Source organism: Salvia hispanica, chromosome 4 (genome assembly GCF_029641045.1).
Source record: "Salvia hispanica isolate PSC_SH4W2 chromosome 4, Shi_PSC_v1, whole genome shotgun sequence".
NCBI classification, from domain to species: Eukaryota; Viridiplantae; Streptophyta; class Magnoliopsida; order Lamiales; family Lamiaceae; genus Salvia; species Salvia hispanica.
The window spans coordinates 32351936-32363928 of record NC_142695.1 but is presented as its reverse complement, the minus strand read 5'-3'; the positions used below and the strand labels follow the sequence as shown (position 1 = coordinate 32363928).

Below are 11993 nucleotides of genomic sequence, written 5' to 3'. Positions count from 1 at the left end.
TTCCTCCCCCCTCAACTACTCCGACCTCGACCGTCTCAGCCGCATCGTCAGCAACGCCGTCTACGAAACCAACAACCAGATGCAAATTCCAGCGCCGCCACTCCCCCCCCTTCCACCCCCCTCAATTATTACGACCTCGACCGCCTCAGCCGCATATGAAACCAAACGTCGGCACAAGGGCAACAGCCGTGACATCAACTACGGATTGTTGCGAGATGACAGAGACAAAATGAATCAAACAGGGGCTGGACGAGAATGGAGGCTGGATGTGAGCATCCCCGGCGAGAGATGGGAACGGATGCGACTGCATCTGATCGCTCAAGCTGCCTTGAATTCGGCTGAGGCGGCAGCGCTGCGCGAGGCAGAGATGAGAAACAGATTTGGCGGCGGTGCGTTTAGTTGAGATTTGTGGATTGAGGAGCTCGAGAATTGAGGATTGAGGAGCTGAATTGCAGATTGCATCACCAGAAATTCATTGAAGATTTTTTGCAGACCGATGAGCTCAAGAATCGCAGATTGCATCTCCAGAAATTCTTTAAATATTATTTATTTAATTTAAAGTTCTAATTCAAAAAATAGTGTTCTTTCACAGTCACAAAATTGGTTTCCGAGTCATATTTCCGACTATCCACGTGGACAATTTTGCACCGGATAGTTGATATTTGGGCCGGGTTGAAAAATAGCAAACGAATAAAAAATTCGTGGTTTTAAAAACAAATTTTAAAGTTGGTAGGAAAAACCGAATTCGGGGAAAGTTTATGAATTTTAAAGCCAAAACCCCTTTTTAAATATAGAAAGTTTTAAACATTTAAAATATTACTATTAATAATATAGATCCATAATCCACAAACATTAATTTTTTTATTATTTTTTTATTTTTTATTGTTTATCTTCTCTTACGTTATCAATTGCACAGTACTACATAACTAGGGGTGGTTCAGTACGGTATACCGTACTGTGAGTGTCATACCGTATACCATACCAAAAGTTACGGTAAAATAAAACACCATACCGATACCGTACCGAATTTTTCGGTAAGGTAGTTTTTTATACCGTTACCATACCGTGTTTTCGGTATACCGTATCGCATTTCGGTATACCGTACTTTTGCTGTATACCGAAATGCGGTGCGACATACCGTTATACCTATTATACCAGAAAAAATCTATTATACCCAAAATATTTAAAAAAACAATTCTAGTGTTCAACTACTTCAAAAGATCTAAAACAATTAAAGTTCACCACAATCAAATCTTGTTCAAACAATCATTCTTTTTAAATTTTAGTATAAATGTAACATAAATATGTATATAGGGGAATGTTACCTCCTTAGTGTTAAGCATCAAGCAGATCACAGCCCTTGGATCATTGGATTGGATAGTTGAGATAAACTACATATTAGACTAAAATGATACTCCTACATTATTAGTCAAGCTACATTATTACACTAAAATGCTACATTATTTTACTAAAAAAAAGTACATTATTAGTTAAGTTACATTATTAGACTAATTAATATATATTATTAGATAACACGTGACATTAATCTAACTGTTAGATTACAAGATCCAATGGATAACAAGTGTTTTGATTTTGAACAATATTTGCATGTTGAAAATTAATACATCACCCCTTTATATATATGTTTATATATGTAATAATCAATAGGTATACAGGTATACCATGGTATACCGAAGCGTCGGTATATATAGACGATTTAGTATGCCGGTATACTGCGGTATAGGAAATCTAATACTGTTACCATAACGAATCTTTCATACGGTATAATACCATACCGAAAATTACGGTATACCAAAAAATCAGTATTTTCGGTATTTTTTCGATACGGTAAGTCCGGTATTTCGGTGTAATTCCCCACCCCTAGACTAGTAGGGTGTCAATGCCATTAAATTTGCACTCGGAGTAATATTTTTTCCGTCAAACAAGTTACTAGTACTAGCCGTATTTTATTTTACAAAAATAGGGAGTAATAATTTGTGATGTCGGGCCCACCGAAAATAAACAGTCCACTTAGAAAATTAGATTGAAAATAGAACTTTTGAACTATTAATTTGGTGATGGAGTAGATTAGTAATAAAACATCAACAAAATAATAATTAACACTAATTAATTTGAAACACAGCAAAATACTAATAACTAATACTCCTAATTAGAAACCCAACAAAATACCATCAAAGTTGTCCAAAGTCTTACAAATTACTCCCTCCGTCCCGCTTTAGGAGTCCCAGTTGAGTTGGACACATGTTTTAAGAAAAAAGTGTTTGAGTGTGTAATAAATAAATATTGTAGTGGATGTTGGGACCCACTTTTAATTAAGTGTCCAATAAATAAACATTGTAGTGGATGTTGGGACCCACTTTTAACACATTTTTATTAGTTGTAGTGGATGTTGGGATCCACTTTTAAGACTTTGTAGGTATTTTTTATTAATTTATCTGAACCGAGACTCCTAAAGCGGGACGGAAGGAGTAACTAGGAGTCTTACAACTTTAGCTATTGTTCTTGAAAAATGACCCGGTTTGGCCCATTACTTAACTAGATTAGTCATAATCCATAAACAAATTTGAAACCCTAAGCATACCCAAAATACGCAGAAGAATGGTTACACCATGTCAGAAGAGGGGACCAGTGTGACCGGCTTCAGCTCCAGAGTGCCTAAACCATTTTGTCTCTGGCAGGAGGATCGGCTCCGGCAACAGCGGTATCGGAGGAACTAGCTTCATTGGAATCGGACAGACTGGATTCAACATCAGCATAGGAATCGGACAGGCTGAATTCAGCATCAGCATAGGAATCGGAGGGAGTGGCGGGTACGATCTCTTCATCGAGCACATTGAAGAAGAGGGCCGCCACCTGGCCTAGCCACCTTGCGGTGGTTTTGATCTCGTCCATTACCTTCTTGTACTCTTTTCCCCATCGTTAAAGTTACTCCACCATACCCCACCAAGGTAGGGGAAAACTCTTAACAACAGATTAAAATAATTGCTTACACCAAACCGACGACTGCCTATCACAAAAATATGGTATATCCCACCACCTTTATAAGTAGTCTTAAAAATCACCAACTTTTCATATTGTGCGGATTTCCCACACTAAAATTTCTGGCATAAATTTTTCTATATGGGTGCCAAAAAACCTACACGCAATGGTCAGAGCTACATTCCATCTTTTGGGGAAGATGAAATTGATGATGACATGGATGCTCTAAAATTAATGTCGGCATTCCACGTATGGAAAATTTATGCCGAAAACTTTAGAGTGGGAAATTCACACGATTTGAAAAGTTGGTGATTTTTAAGGCTACTTTTAAAGGTGGCGGGATATACCAAATTTTTGTGAAAGTTTATATTATTTTTGACCAATTTCACGCCTCCGGCATGCCACGTGAGATAAGTTTTTAACAGAAATATGTTGTCAGGTCGGGTAATTTGGGAAATTTGCACAATTCGATAAAGTTCATAACTTTAGGTGCAACTATTACAGTTTGTGGGAATAACCAAACTTTCCGCAAAGTTTATGACTTTTTAGGCAATTTACCCTTCAAATATAAATTTTCTAGCCCAACAATAGCACTAACAACTTTTTTGTTCATCTTCTTCAGCGATTCTAGTGATTCGACGCCCGTAAAGCCAATGCTGGAGCGGCAACTTAGCCTACACCAGGTCCGGTCCGGTCGTGAATGGAGGGATCGGCACCGACAGTGGGAGTGGCAGCAGGAGTGGACCGATCGCCGGCACAGGCAAGAAGGCAGGCAGTATGTCTTCATCAAGGATTTTGTACACCAATTTTGCCACCTTCTTAATTCATGTGGCCGTCGTTTCGATATCGTCCAAGTTTTCCTTTTTTTTCCTTACGTCGGGGTAGTACTCCCCCCACATTACCATACTAAAGAATGGTACAACTTTCCATAGCACTTTTGTTAAAATGTATTCCCAAATAAGCATATGTGGGAAGCACCGACTCGAGAACGTTGGGTAAGTAAACACCAAATATAGCAAATGCAAATAGATAAAATCCCCACCTCGAATAGGCTAGAAGCCTCTTCTCTCTCTTAATCTCTCGTAAGACGTCATCGACTCTTGATTTGACAAAACCAAACGATCCACGGAGTTCAGTGACATGGGGGCCGATGTCGACACAGTGGGCGTGTACGTTCGCCAAGGATCTACTAGCAAACGCTGCAACGCGCCCACACTGCATGTTGCAATGGTCCTTGTCGACTCTCGTGTCTATCATAGACTTGGCCTTCTCGGCTATCTTTCCCAAGAAGGTCGGCTTCAGCTCCAAGTCTCCTTCAGGGGCTTGCGGAGCATCTTCATCGTGTCGGAGGTGAAACTCCAACAACTCAGCTTGCTTCTATTTTGTTGGTATACTCTGTCATTTTATTGGCTACTGCTCCACAACCCACACTTATTTCTCATGGTACTATCAAATCTTGAGGTGGTCCATTCAAAAATTTAAATCTCATCATTTCTTTAAATTGGAAAGTCTACACTATTAATCACAAAAAATTAAATAAAATCTTCTTTCCACATTCTCACTGTGTGTTTATCTCTCTCTAACCTTCACGTCTTTGAAAATGTGATGTTGAATTGAAGCATGCGATTAAGATTATAGTGATGTGAATATAAGAACAATCAATTATTTGGCACGGTGACTTGATATTCACACGGTTAAATTCACATTGTGCTTTAAATCCGTACGCTCCAGCACATACTCATAGTGACTCTCACATTGTTCTATTAGAATGACTTGAAATTCGCACGGTGCTTACGACATAATCGCGATGATGGACGATGGGTTTTGGTCATCTAACATCGTTTGACATTATTTAGAGGGTGAAAAAAATAATTTACTATTTTTTCGAATTTATTTTTAATTTCCTATATGTTTCATTATGATGATTGATGCCTTTACGATTTACACAAAATATTTTATACCAATAATAAGAAAAGAGATTTTAGCAAGGTAAGGGGAGCTTACCTTTTCCTTGCTTTTATGCGTTCAATGTTGGAAAGAAATGAATATTTTTATGGTATTTTAAAAAGAAAAAAAAAAAAGGAAAAATTATATTCCCTCCGTTCGAACTAAGTTGGTATAAATTTTCGGGCATGAATATTAAGAAATTGTGTTGAACAGATTAAATGAAAGTGAAATAAAATAAAAGAGAGATAAAAGTATGAAAAATAAGAGAAAGTAAAATATATAATTAAATGAAATAAGAGTGGTTGAATATTATTTTCTTGCGTCCATCCCCTATTGTTGTTATATAATCAGATTTGGTAGTAACATAGATTTAAATGCGTCCATCCCCGATTGTCCATCCCCGATTGTTGTTATATAATCAGATTTGGTAGTAGCATAGATTTAAATGCAACCTTAATTAGTATGATTGACCTACTGAGTTTGAGATACCTAATTAAAGTTTAAAAAATTGGTACAATAGTAATTTACATATCTTCCGAACTACAATAGGTGGCATATTCGATTACTATATTATAGTATAATAATCATGAATGTATAATAAAAAACTATGTCTATAATTGAGGTTGGGTTATGATAACATAACTATCTCTATTTTTGGTAGAAGGATATAATAATTTAATATAAAATAATGACGTTATTTTGTGAATTATTTATTTAAATTAAGTTCTGCTGGAATGTGACACCGGCATAATAATTTGAAGCAATAGCATTACAAGAATTGAGGCCATATTGGGATATGGACGAGATAGTTACCCATATTCGTATTTAATAGCCACACCCCCACGGGATATTAACCAGCGACGTGTCGTCAACACGCACTACCCCTCTTTCCTATCCATTTCTTCATACGCATTCACACTCTCTTCGGGAAGAAGCTCTGCCATTATTTATCAGTGCAAATCAAACTGCCATTGTTTCGTCGATTCTACTCGCAAAAGGAATTATTCACCGGCATCGTTTAATCTAGGGTTTCTGATTGGAGCTCCGCTGTTCAATTGAAGAATCGGAGCCATTTCTCATTTCGCCGCGGTAGGTGGATTATAGTATTAAGTTGCTTCGTCTTGTGGTAAACTGTGGTCTGGAAATTGCGTCGCGCTGAATGATTAGTCGATTTTAGGCTAGGGATTTGAGGAGATTTGATTCGTTGAGAATGATGTCTGTGGAGAGATCGTTTGAAGCGTGGGAGGAGGTCCAGCGGCACGGTCAGGACTTGGCCGATAAGCTTGCGCAGGGATTTACAGGTCTGATTCACTCTCACATAACTCCGCCGTCTTTCGTCTGGCCGAATCCTCCCACACCGAGGCTGGAGTTTCCGGCGCGGAGTTTTATGAGGAATGACTTTGGCCTGTCCGTGGATCAGTCCACGATAACTGGCGTGACGGCTATTTTTGACATCGGGAACAGGATAGGGCAGGCGGGGGCTGATTTTGGGGCGAGTTTGAATGGTGTGGTTCAGCAATTCTTCAGGCGGCTGCCGGTTCCGTTTCGGCATGAAGAGAGCGCTGGGCTTTCGTTGGGAACAGATGGTCATGGACAGAGGGCGAATGTTGGAATTTCGCTGCAGGAGGATTTAGGGTCTCTGGCTGAACGATTCAAGGATTATGGTATTCCTGAAAATGGTGCTGCGGTGGTGGAGGGTTCGACTGAGGACGAGACGCAGGCATTAAAAAAGTTGGGTCGAGCACAGGTAAAGAATTAACTTCATCAACACCTTGGTTTATAATTGAGCTTCTCAGAAATGATGTACTATAATAATAGTATCTATTACCATTTGCAGTTTGAAATTTCTAAGTAGACTTGAGAAATAGATGTAAGATGTTGAACCCTATTCATAATAGATAACAGTACCATAAAATGTCTGGTTTGTGATATGTGTAAGTACTACACCTCATTTTTCATCTAGTATTTGAATATTGATATAGGCTTGACTACACCTTTTGGATTGTGAGTTGGTAATTGGTGCTGAGGCTAGAGTAGGCTTCGCGACGTCAATACTTTCCTAATCATGTAGGCACCTTTGCATGGTTCTAATTGAAAACACTTTCCCTATGGAGGGCATATAGTTTTGATTTTTAAGTTTAGATTGGTAACCATTGAATAGGTTTCCACTTTGACATCTCTGATTCACATTAAGAACGACTGTACCCAGGTTCTGACTATTATCTATGTTTGTGTCTTTGACTCTTTGCATAGCAGTGTTATCTTTTTTCTTTCCATCCGTTAACGGTGCAAATCGACCTGTGTCTGTTTACGTCTCATTTTCCAACCAAAATATCCTGTCTGTTTATGGAGGGCATATAGTTTTGATTTTTAAGTTTAGATTGGTAACCATTGAATAGGTTTCCACTTTGACATCTCTGATTCACATTAAGAATGACTGTACCCAGGTTCTGACTATTATCTATGTTTGTGTCTTTGACTCTTTGCATAGCAGTGTTATCTTTTTTCTTTCCATCCGTTAACGGTGCAAATCGACCTGTGTCTGTTTACGTCTCATTTTCCAACCAAAATATCCTGTGTGCAGGGTACTCTCAATGTCACATCGACTTATGACAGTAGAACCAGAAATATAGAGAGCTCTCTGGTTGCCAGAGGAGATTTATGGCGAGTAGAGGCATCACAAGGTAGTTCAACATCAGGCAGTGATAATTCTTCCCTTTTCCTCGTCCAGCTTGGGCCTGTACTTTTTGTCCGGGATTCCACTCTTCTTTTGCCTGTCCATTTGTCAAAGCAGCATCTTCTGTGGTATGGCTATGATAGAAAGGTAAGGCAAATTTATGAAACCTGTTGTCTCTGTTGGTTTGTGCTATCTATGCTCAAGGAAAATAATAATGCATGTTTCTGAGAATACATCATAATAGTCAGTCATACTCCAAATCCTGGCAAGCTTGTTTAGATAATTACTGAATCAACGTGGAACACTAGCTGACGCCCTAAACTGGTCGGTCACAATGATTAAGGGTGTGAGTGTTGCTCCCGATTTTCTCTTTTATGGCTGTAGTCAATATGCTATTAATTACTATTGTTTATCTGCATAATTATGTCCATTGTGTGCTTAATTAAATTTTCTCACTTGAAATGTGCATATTTGTGATTTCTTCAAGTAGCCATTAACATGTAAAAGCCAATTTTACTGTTTTCTCAAATTGTACTTTCTGTTAATTAAAGGCTGATTCTTTGTCTGTTAGCTGGTTTGGTCTTCGTCCACTTGCTTCCCAGTTTAGTGTATAAGTTGGGACTGTAGGAAGAATTCTAATTTGATGTGCATGTACTGATAGTTGCAAGATTTGTTACATGAATTAAAGAGAAATAGTACATGATTTGATAATTTGGGGTCTCTTTTAGGTAATTGACTGAAACAAGCAATCTAAATAGAGTCACAGATTATGTTTATGTATCAAATCTAAAGTAACTCCTCTTTGTTTTTTCTTGAAAAAAAGTGCAAGAATCTTGATTAGTTCAGCGGGTGGATGAATATTCCAAATTGTAAGAAAAAGAAATATGGTTGTACATACTTAGCTCGTATGAAGCAAGACTCACCAATACACTCTTGTGGAGTCTTAAGGAAGTGAAAGAAAATAGAAGAAAATTAGTTCACCGTCATAGTGGCTGACTGGAACTACCCTGTGCAAAGTAACGTCATGTTATGTACCCCTGGATATCAGTAACGCATGATACCTGGGAACTATCTCAAGAAAATGAACAGGCAAATATGCACATGGACCAATCGACTTGCGACTTGTGTTATTTTCATTTAGTACTTTTGTCAAATGTTTGAAACATTATCTACCCAGTTAGTTGATTACTTCTCCTGCACTGTTGTAACAATCCTGTTCATGAGAGTTGCAATTAATGTGATCTTTTGTTGAAAACTTAACCAGTTTAGTGGTTTATGCTGCACAGAATGGAATGCATTCACTTTGTCCAGCTGTATGGTCAAAGCATAGGAGGTGGCTGTTAATGTCAATGATCTGCCTCAACCCTTTCACTTGTGTAAGTCTAAACCTGTCATATGTGTAACTGATGTAGTTTTAATGTGGAAAATATCCATGGAAAGAAGTAGGAAAATCCAAATGATCTCTGGATTGATCAGAAGATCCGTTCAGTTGGCTAGAATATAGAATCATGTACTTATGTCCGTCCCACAAAAGATGTCACACTTGTGGGACGGCACGAGATTTTAGGAGGTTTTGTTTCGTGTGTTAAATGGAGAGAGAAAATATAGTTTTTATATTCATGTGAGAGAAAACTTTTTCCAAAAAGGGAAAAAATGTGACATCTTTTGTGGGACAAACTAAAAAGGAAAGTGTGACATCTTTTGTGGGACGGAGGGAGTATATTCTAATTATGTGCAATTACAAGAAATTTTAGGTATTTTTTAGCTTATAATCAATTTACATCTGACTTTGCTGTAAATAACTGCTTGCTGGGATGCCTATACATATTTGAATGTCTAAACATTTTCTTCTCCTTTCCTAATTGAAAGCTTTAATTTATTAACTTAGTTAGCTCTAACACTGTTGTTTCTTCTGTGCAGTCTTTCATGGATGTGCAGTTTCCTAATGGCCAGTTAACCTATGTATCTGGTGAAGGTATATCAACCAGTGCATTTCTGCCCCTCTGTGGTGGTCTACTTCAAGCACAGGGTCATTATCCAGGAGAGATGAAGTTTAGTTTCTCTTGCAAGGTGCCACTGCAATTATCCATCGTGACTTTTTTGCTAAACTTACTGCTGCCTTCTGTCTTCATTCTTGAACAAGAAAATTAATATTCAACTCATGCAGAACAAGTGGGGAACACGCATAACACCTACATGGCAGTGGCCTGACAAATCATTTGCCTTAGGATTGGAGCAGGCATTGGCCTGGAAGAGATCTGGTCTCATGGTGAGACCAACAGTCCAATTAAGGTAACTGTGATTGCTTTATCAATATCCAATGCGATGCTATTTATTTATGAACATCCAGTCATGCTTATTGTTCTTCATATAGCCAGTATGAGTCATTTTTTGGGCTTTGCCGCAGAACTGTCTTACAAGAATGCTTATTGTTCATCATGGGGCCAGTGGGTGTCATTTTGTTTGGCAGTACTTACCCTGTTAACTTGTTTTGATCTATGGACCTTTTCATATTGTTTCTCATTCTGATCTACAGCCTTGAAAACTCCATGCTTACAGTTCCTTATACATTTCTTTTGCTTCAGTTTATGTCCGACATTTGGTGGAAGTTTTCCTGGAGTACATATGGAAGTTACTCATTCTGTGAAGGATGAATTTAATCTTAGTTGTGGATGTGCCCTCGTACATCGTCCTTCTGCTTTTGCATCAGCATCGGTAAATACTCGTGGTCGATACTATCTTGGTTTGTTTTATTTATTGGTTTTCAATATACCCAATGCTATTCTTCTTAACCAACTCAATGAAATTATTCTTTTTATACCTTTTTAATACTTTTTGGACAACTATACCCTTATGAACTTTGGTAGTGAACTGCTATTCTTTTTTATATGTAACTTTAAGAGGTTTTATTATTTGAGAACTTCATGTATTCAGCAAATGAAATTGATAGAAACCAAGGAAAGAAACAAAATGTCTTATAATCTTGCTTATAATACACATGTAATCTCACTCTGTGTCTCTAGTGCAATGGAATACCATCAAGATATGTTCATACACGTAGTTCTCTGGAAGACTGTTCCCACTAATAGAAAATATTGGTGTAATTTAAGTGGTTAAACTTCTTAAAATGTCTTTTTTATCTGAATGGATTACTGTTCTTGTTCATTTTCTAAAACCAAATCTTATTCAGTCTCTCTTCGTTGAAAATGGATGTAGGTTGGGAGGTCCAAGTGGAATGGAAACGTTGGAAGTGCAGGGGTAGTTGTGAAAGTTGAAACTCCTCTAGATCATTTTGGCAATCCTTCTTTCTCTGTTCAGTTAAACAGCGGAATCGAGTTTTAACTATGTCCTCTTGTTTGCTGCCTTGTGTTTTAGAACTGTGCCTTGAAGTTAACTGTATACACCGTGTTTAGGGCATCGTATCCTCTCTAGTCTCTCCAGCAATTCTGGGTTAAGAAGATAGAATAGAAGATGTGAATATTTATGCCAAGTTGAATAGATTGTATTTTGGTGCATTTAGCAGTGGTTAATTTTATTCTGTTTAATCAAGTTAAATAGATTTCGAGTTATTCTGTTTCAGCTTATGTTAATTTGATTTAGGTCGCAGTAGATGAAATTAGTTTGATATGTCTTTCCCCTACGCAAAATGGAGCAAATATTTGTATAGACATGTCCAAGGCTCAGGAACCGGTGGTTCTAGTTCTGGAAAATCTCAAACCGGAATCGAATCTTGAGCGTATTTCACGGTTGCGGTGTCGGTTCGAAAACTGCTGCTTCCGATTTAGGTTTCGAACCGTCGGTTTTCCGGCAGTTTTTCGCGGTTCGAACCGTAAGTTTTCCGACGGTGTTTTGCAGTTTCGGTTTCACGGTTTTATGGTGGTTTTTCACTGTTGTGGTTCGGAACCGTATGGAACCAGTGTTTCCAGCATGGTTTCGGTTATATTTTAGTGTCGCGAATCCGGTTCAGAATTGTAACCGGCGGTTCCGGTTTCACGGTTAACCGCTGGTTCACTAAAACTTGGGCCTCTCTTTATCTGATCTTCGACATGAATAAGGTTGTGTATGTCCTATTTTCTTCAAGCACAAATATTGTAGTGTTATAAGAAGTATATATTCAAATTAATTTAGGGAAAGTAAATGCTTAGGGATTTAAATTTGAATATGTTAACTTTGGAATTTTTAGTATATATCCATGGATTAAATTGTATGGGAGCTACAACCGATGTTCGAATTCAAACGAATTCCATTAGTAAATTGTATTGTCTTCAAATGGAACAAAGTTTGTTGTTATATCAAACTCATAATTGACGTGTCTCAACTATAGGACGAATTTTAATTTAATCGATGTGCAGAAGGTTCACGTGCCTTA

General features: G+C 37.9%; 1 protein-coding gene across 3 annotated transcripts; it reads left to right on the top strand.

Annotated features, from left to right (window-relative positions):
* The first annotated feature begins 5767 nt into the window (after positions 1 to 5767).
* On the top strand, positions 5768 to 11139 carry LOC125195747 (uncharacterized). Of its 3 annotated transcripts, XM_048093943.2 has the most exons (8): positions 5770 to 6036; positions 6125 to 6694; positions 7532 to 7771; positions 8911 to 9000; positions 9545 to 9694; positions 9792 to 9916; positions 10210 to 10339; positions 10841 to 11139. In XM_048093943.2, exons 2-8 carry the CDS (start codon positions 6158 to 6160, stop codon positions 10964 to 10966), a joined length of 1398 nt encoding a protein of 465 aa, XP_047949900.2. In that variant the 5' UTR covers positions 5770 to 6036; positions 6125 to 6157; the 3' UTR covers positions 10967 to 11139. The 3 variants fall into 3 exon arrangements, with proteins under 3 accessions (XP_047949901.1, XP_047949900.2, XP_047949899.2); XM_048093942.2 differs by having other exon boundaries at positions 5771 to 6694; XM_048093944.2 differs by lacking the exon at positions 8911 to 9000 and having other exon boundaries at positions 5768 to 6694.
* Positions 11140 to 11993: the final 854 nt, after the last annotated feature.

Excerpts from the sequence above, each read along its gene's own strand:
- LOC125195747 (XM_048093943.2), top strand. The coding sequence starts at position 6,158 with ATGATGTCTGTGGAGAGATCGTTTGAAGCGTGGGAGGAGGTCCAGCGG. Across the intron at positions 7,772-8,910 it reads GGTATGGCTATGATAGAAAG|AATGGAATGCATTCACTTTG; the intron begins GTAAGGCAAATT and ends TATGCTGCACAG. Across the intron at positions 9,917-10,209 it reads AGACCAACAGTCCAATTAAG|TTTATGTCCGACATTTGGTG; the intron begins GTAACTGTGATT and ends CTTTTGCTTCAG.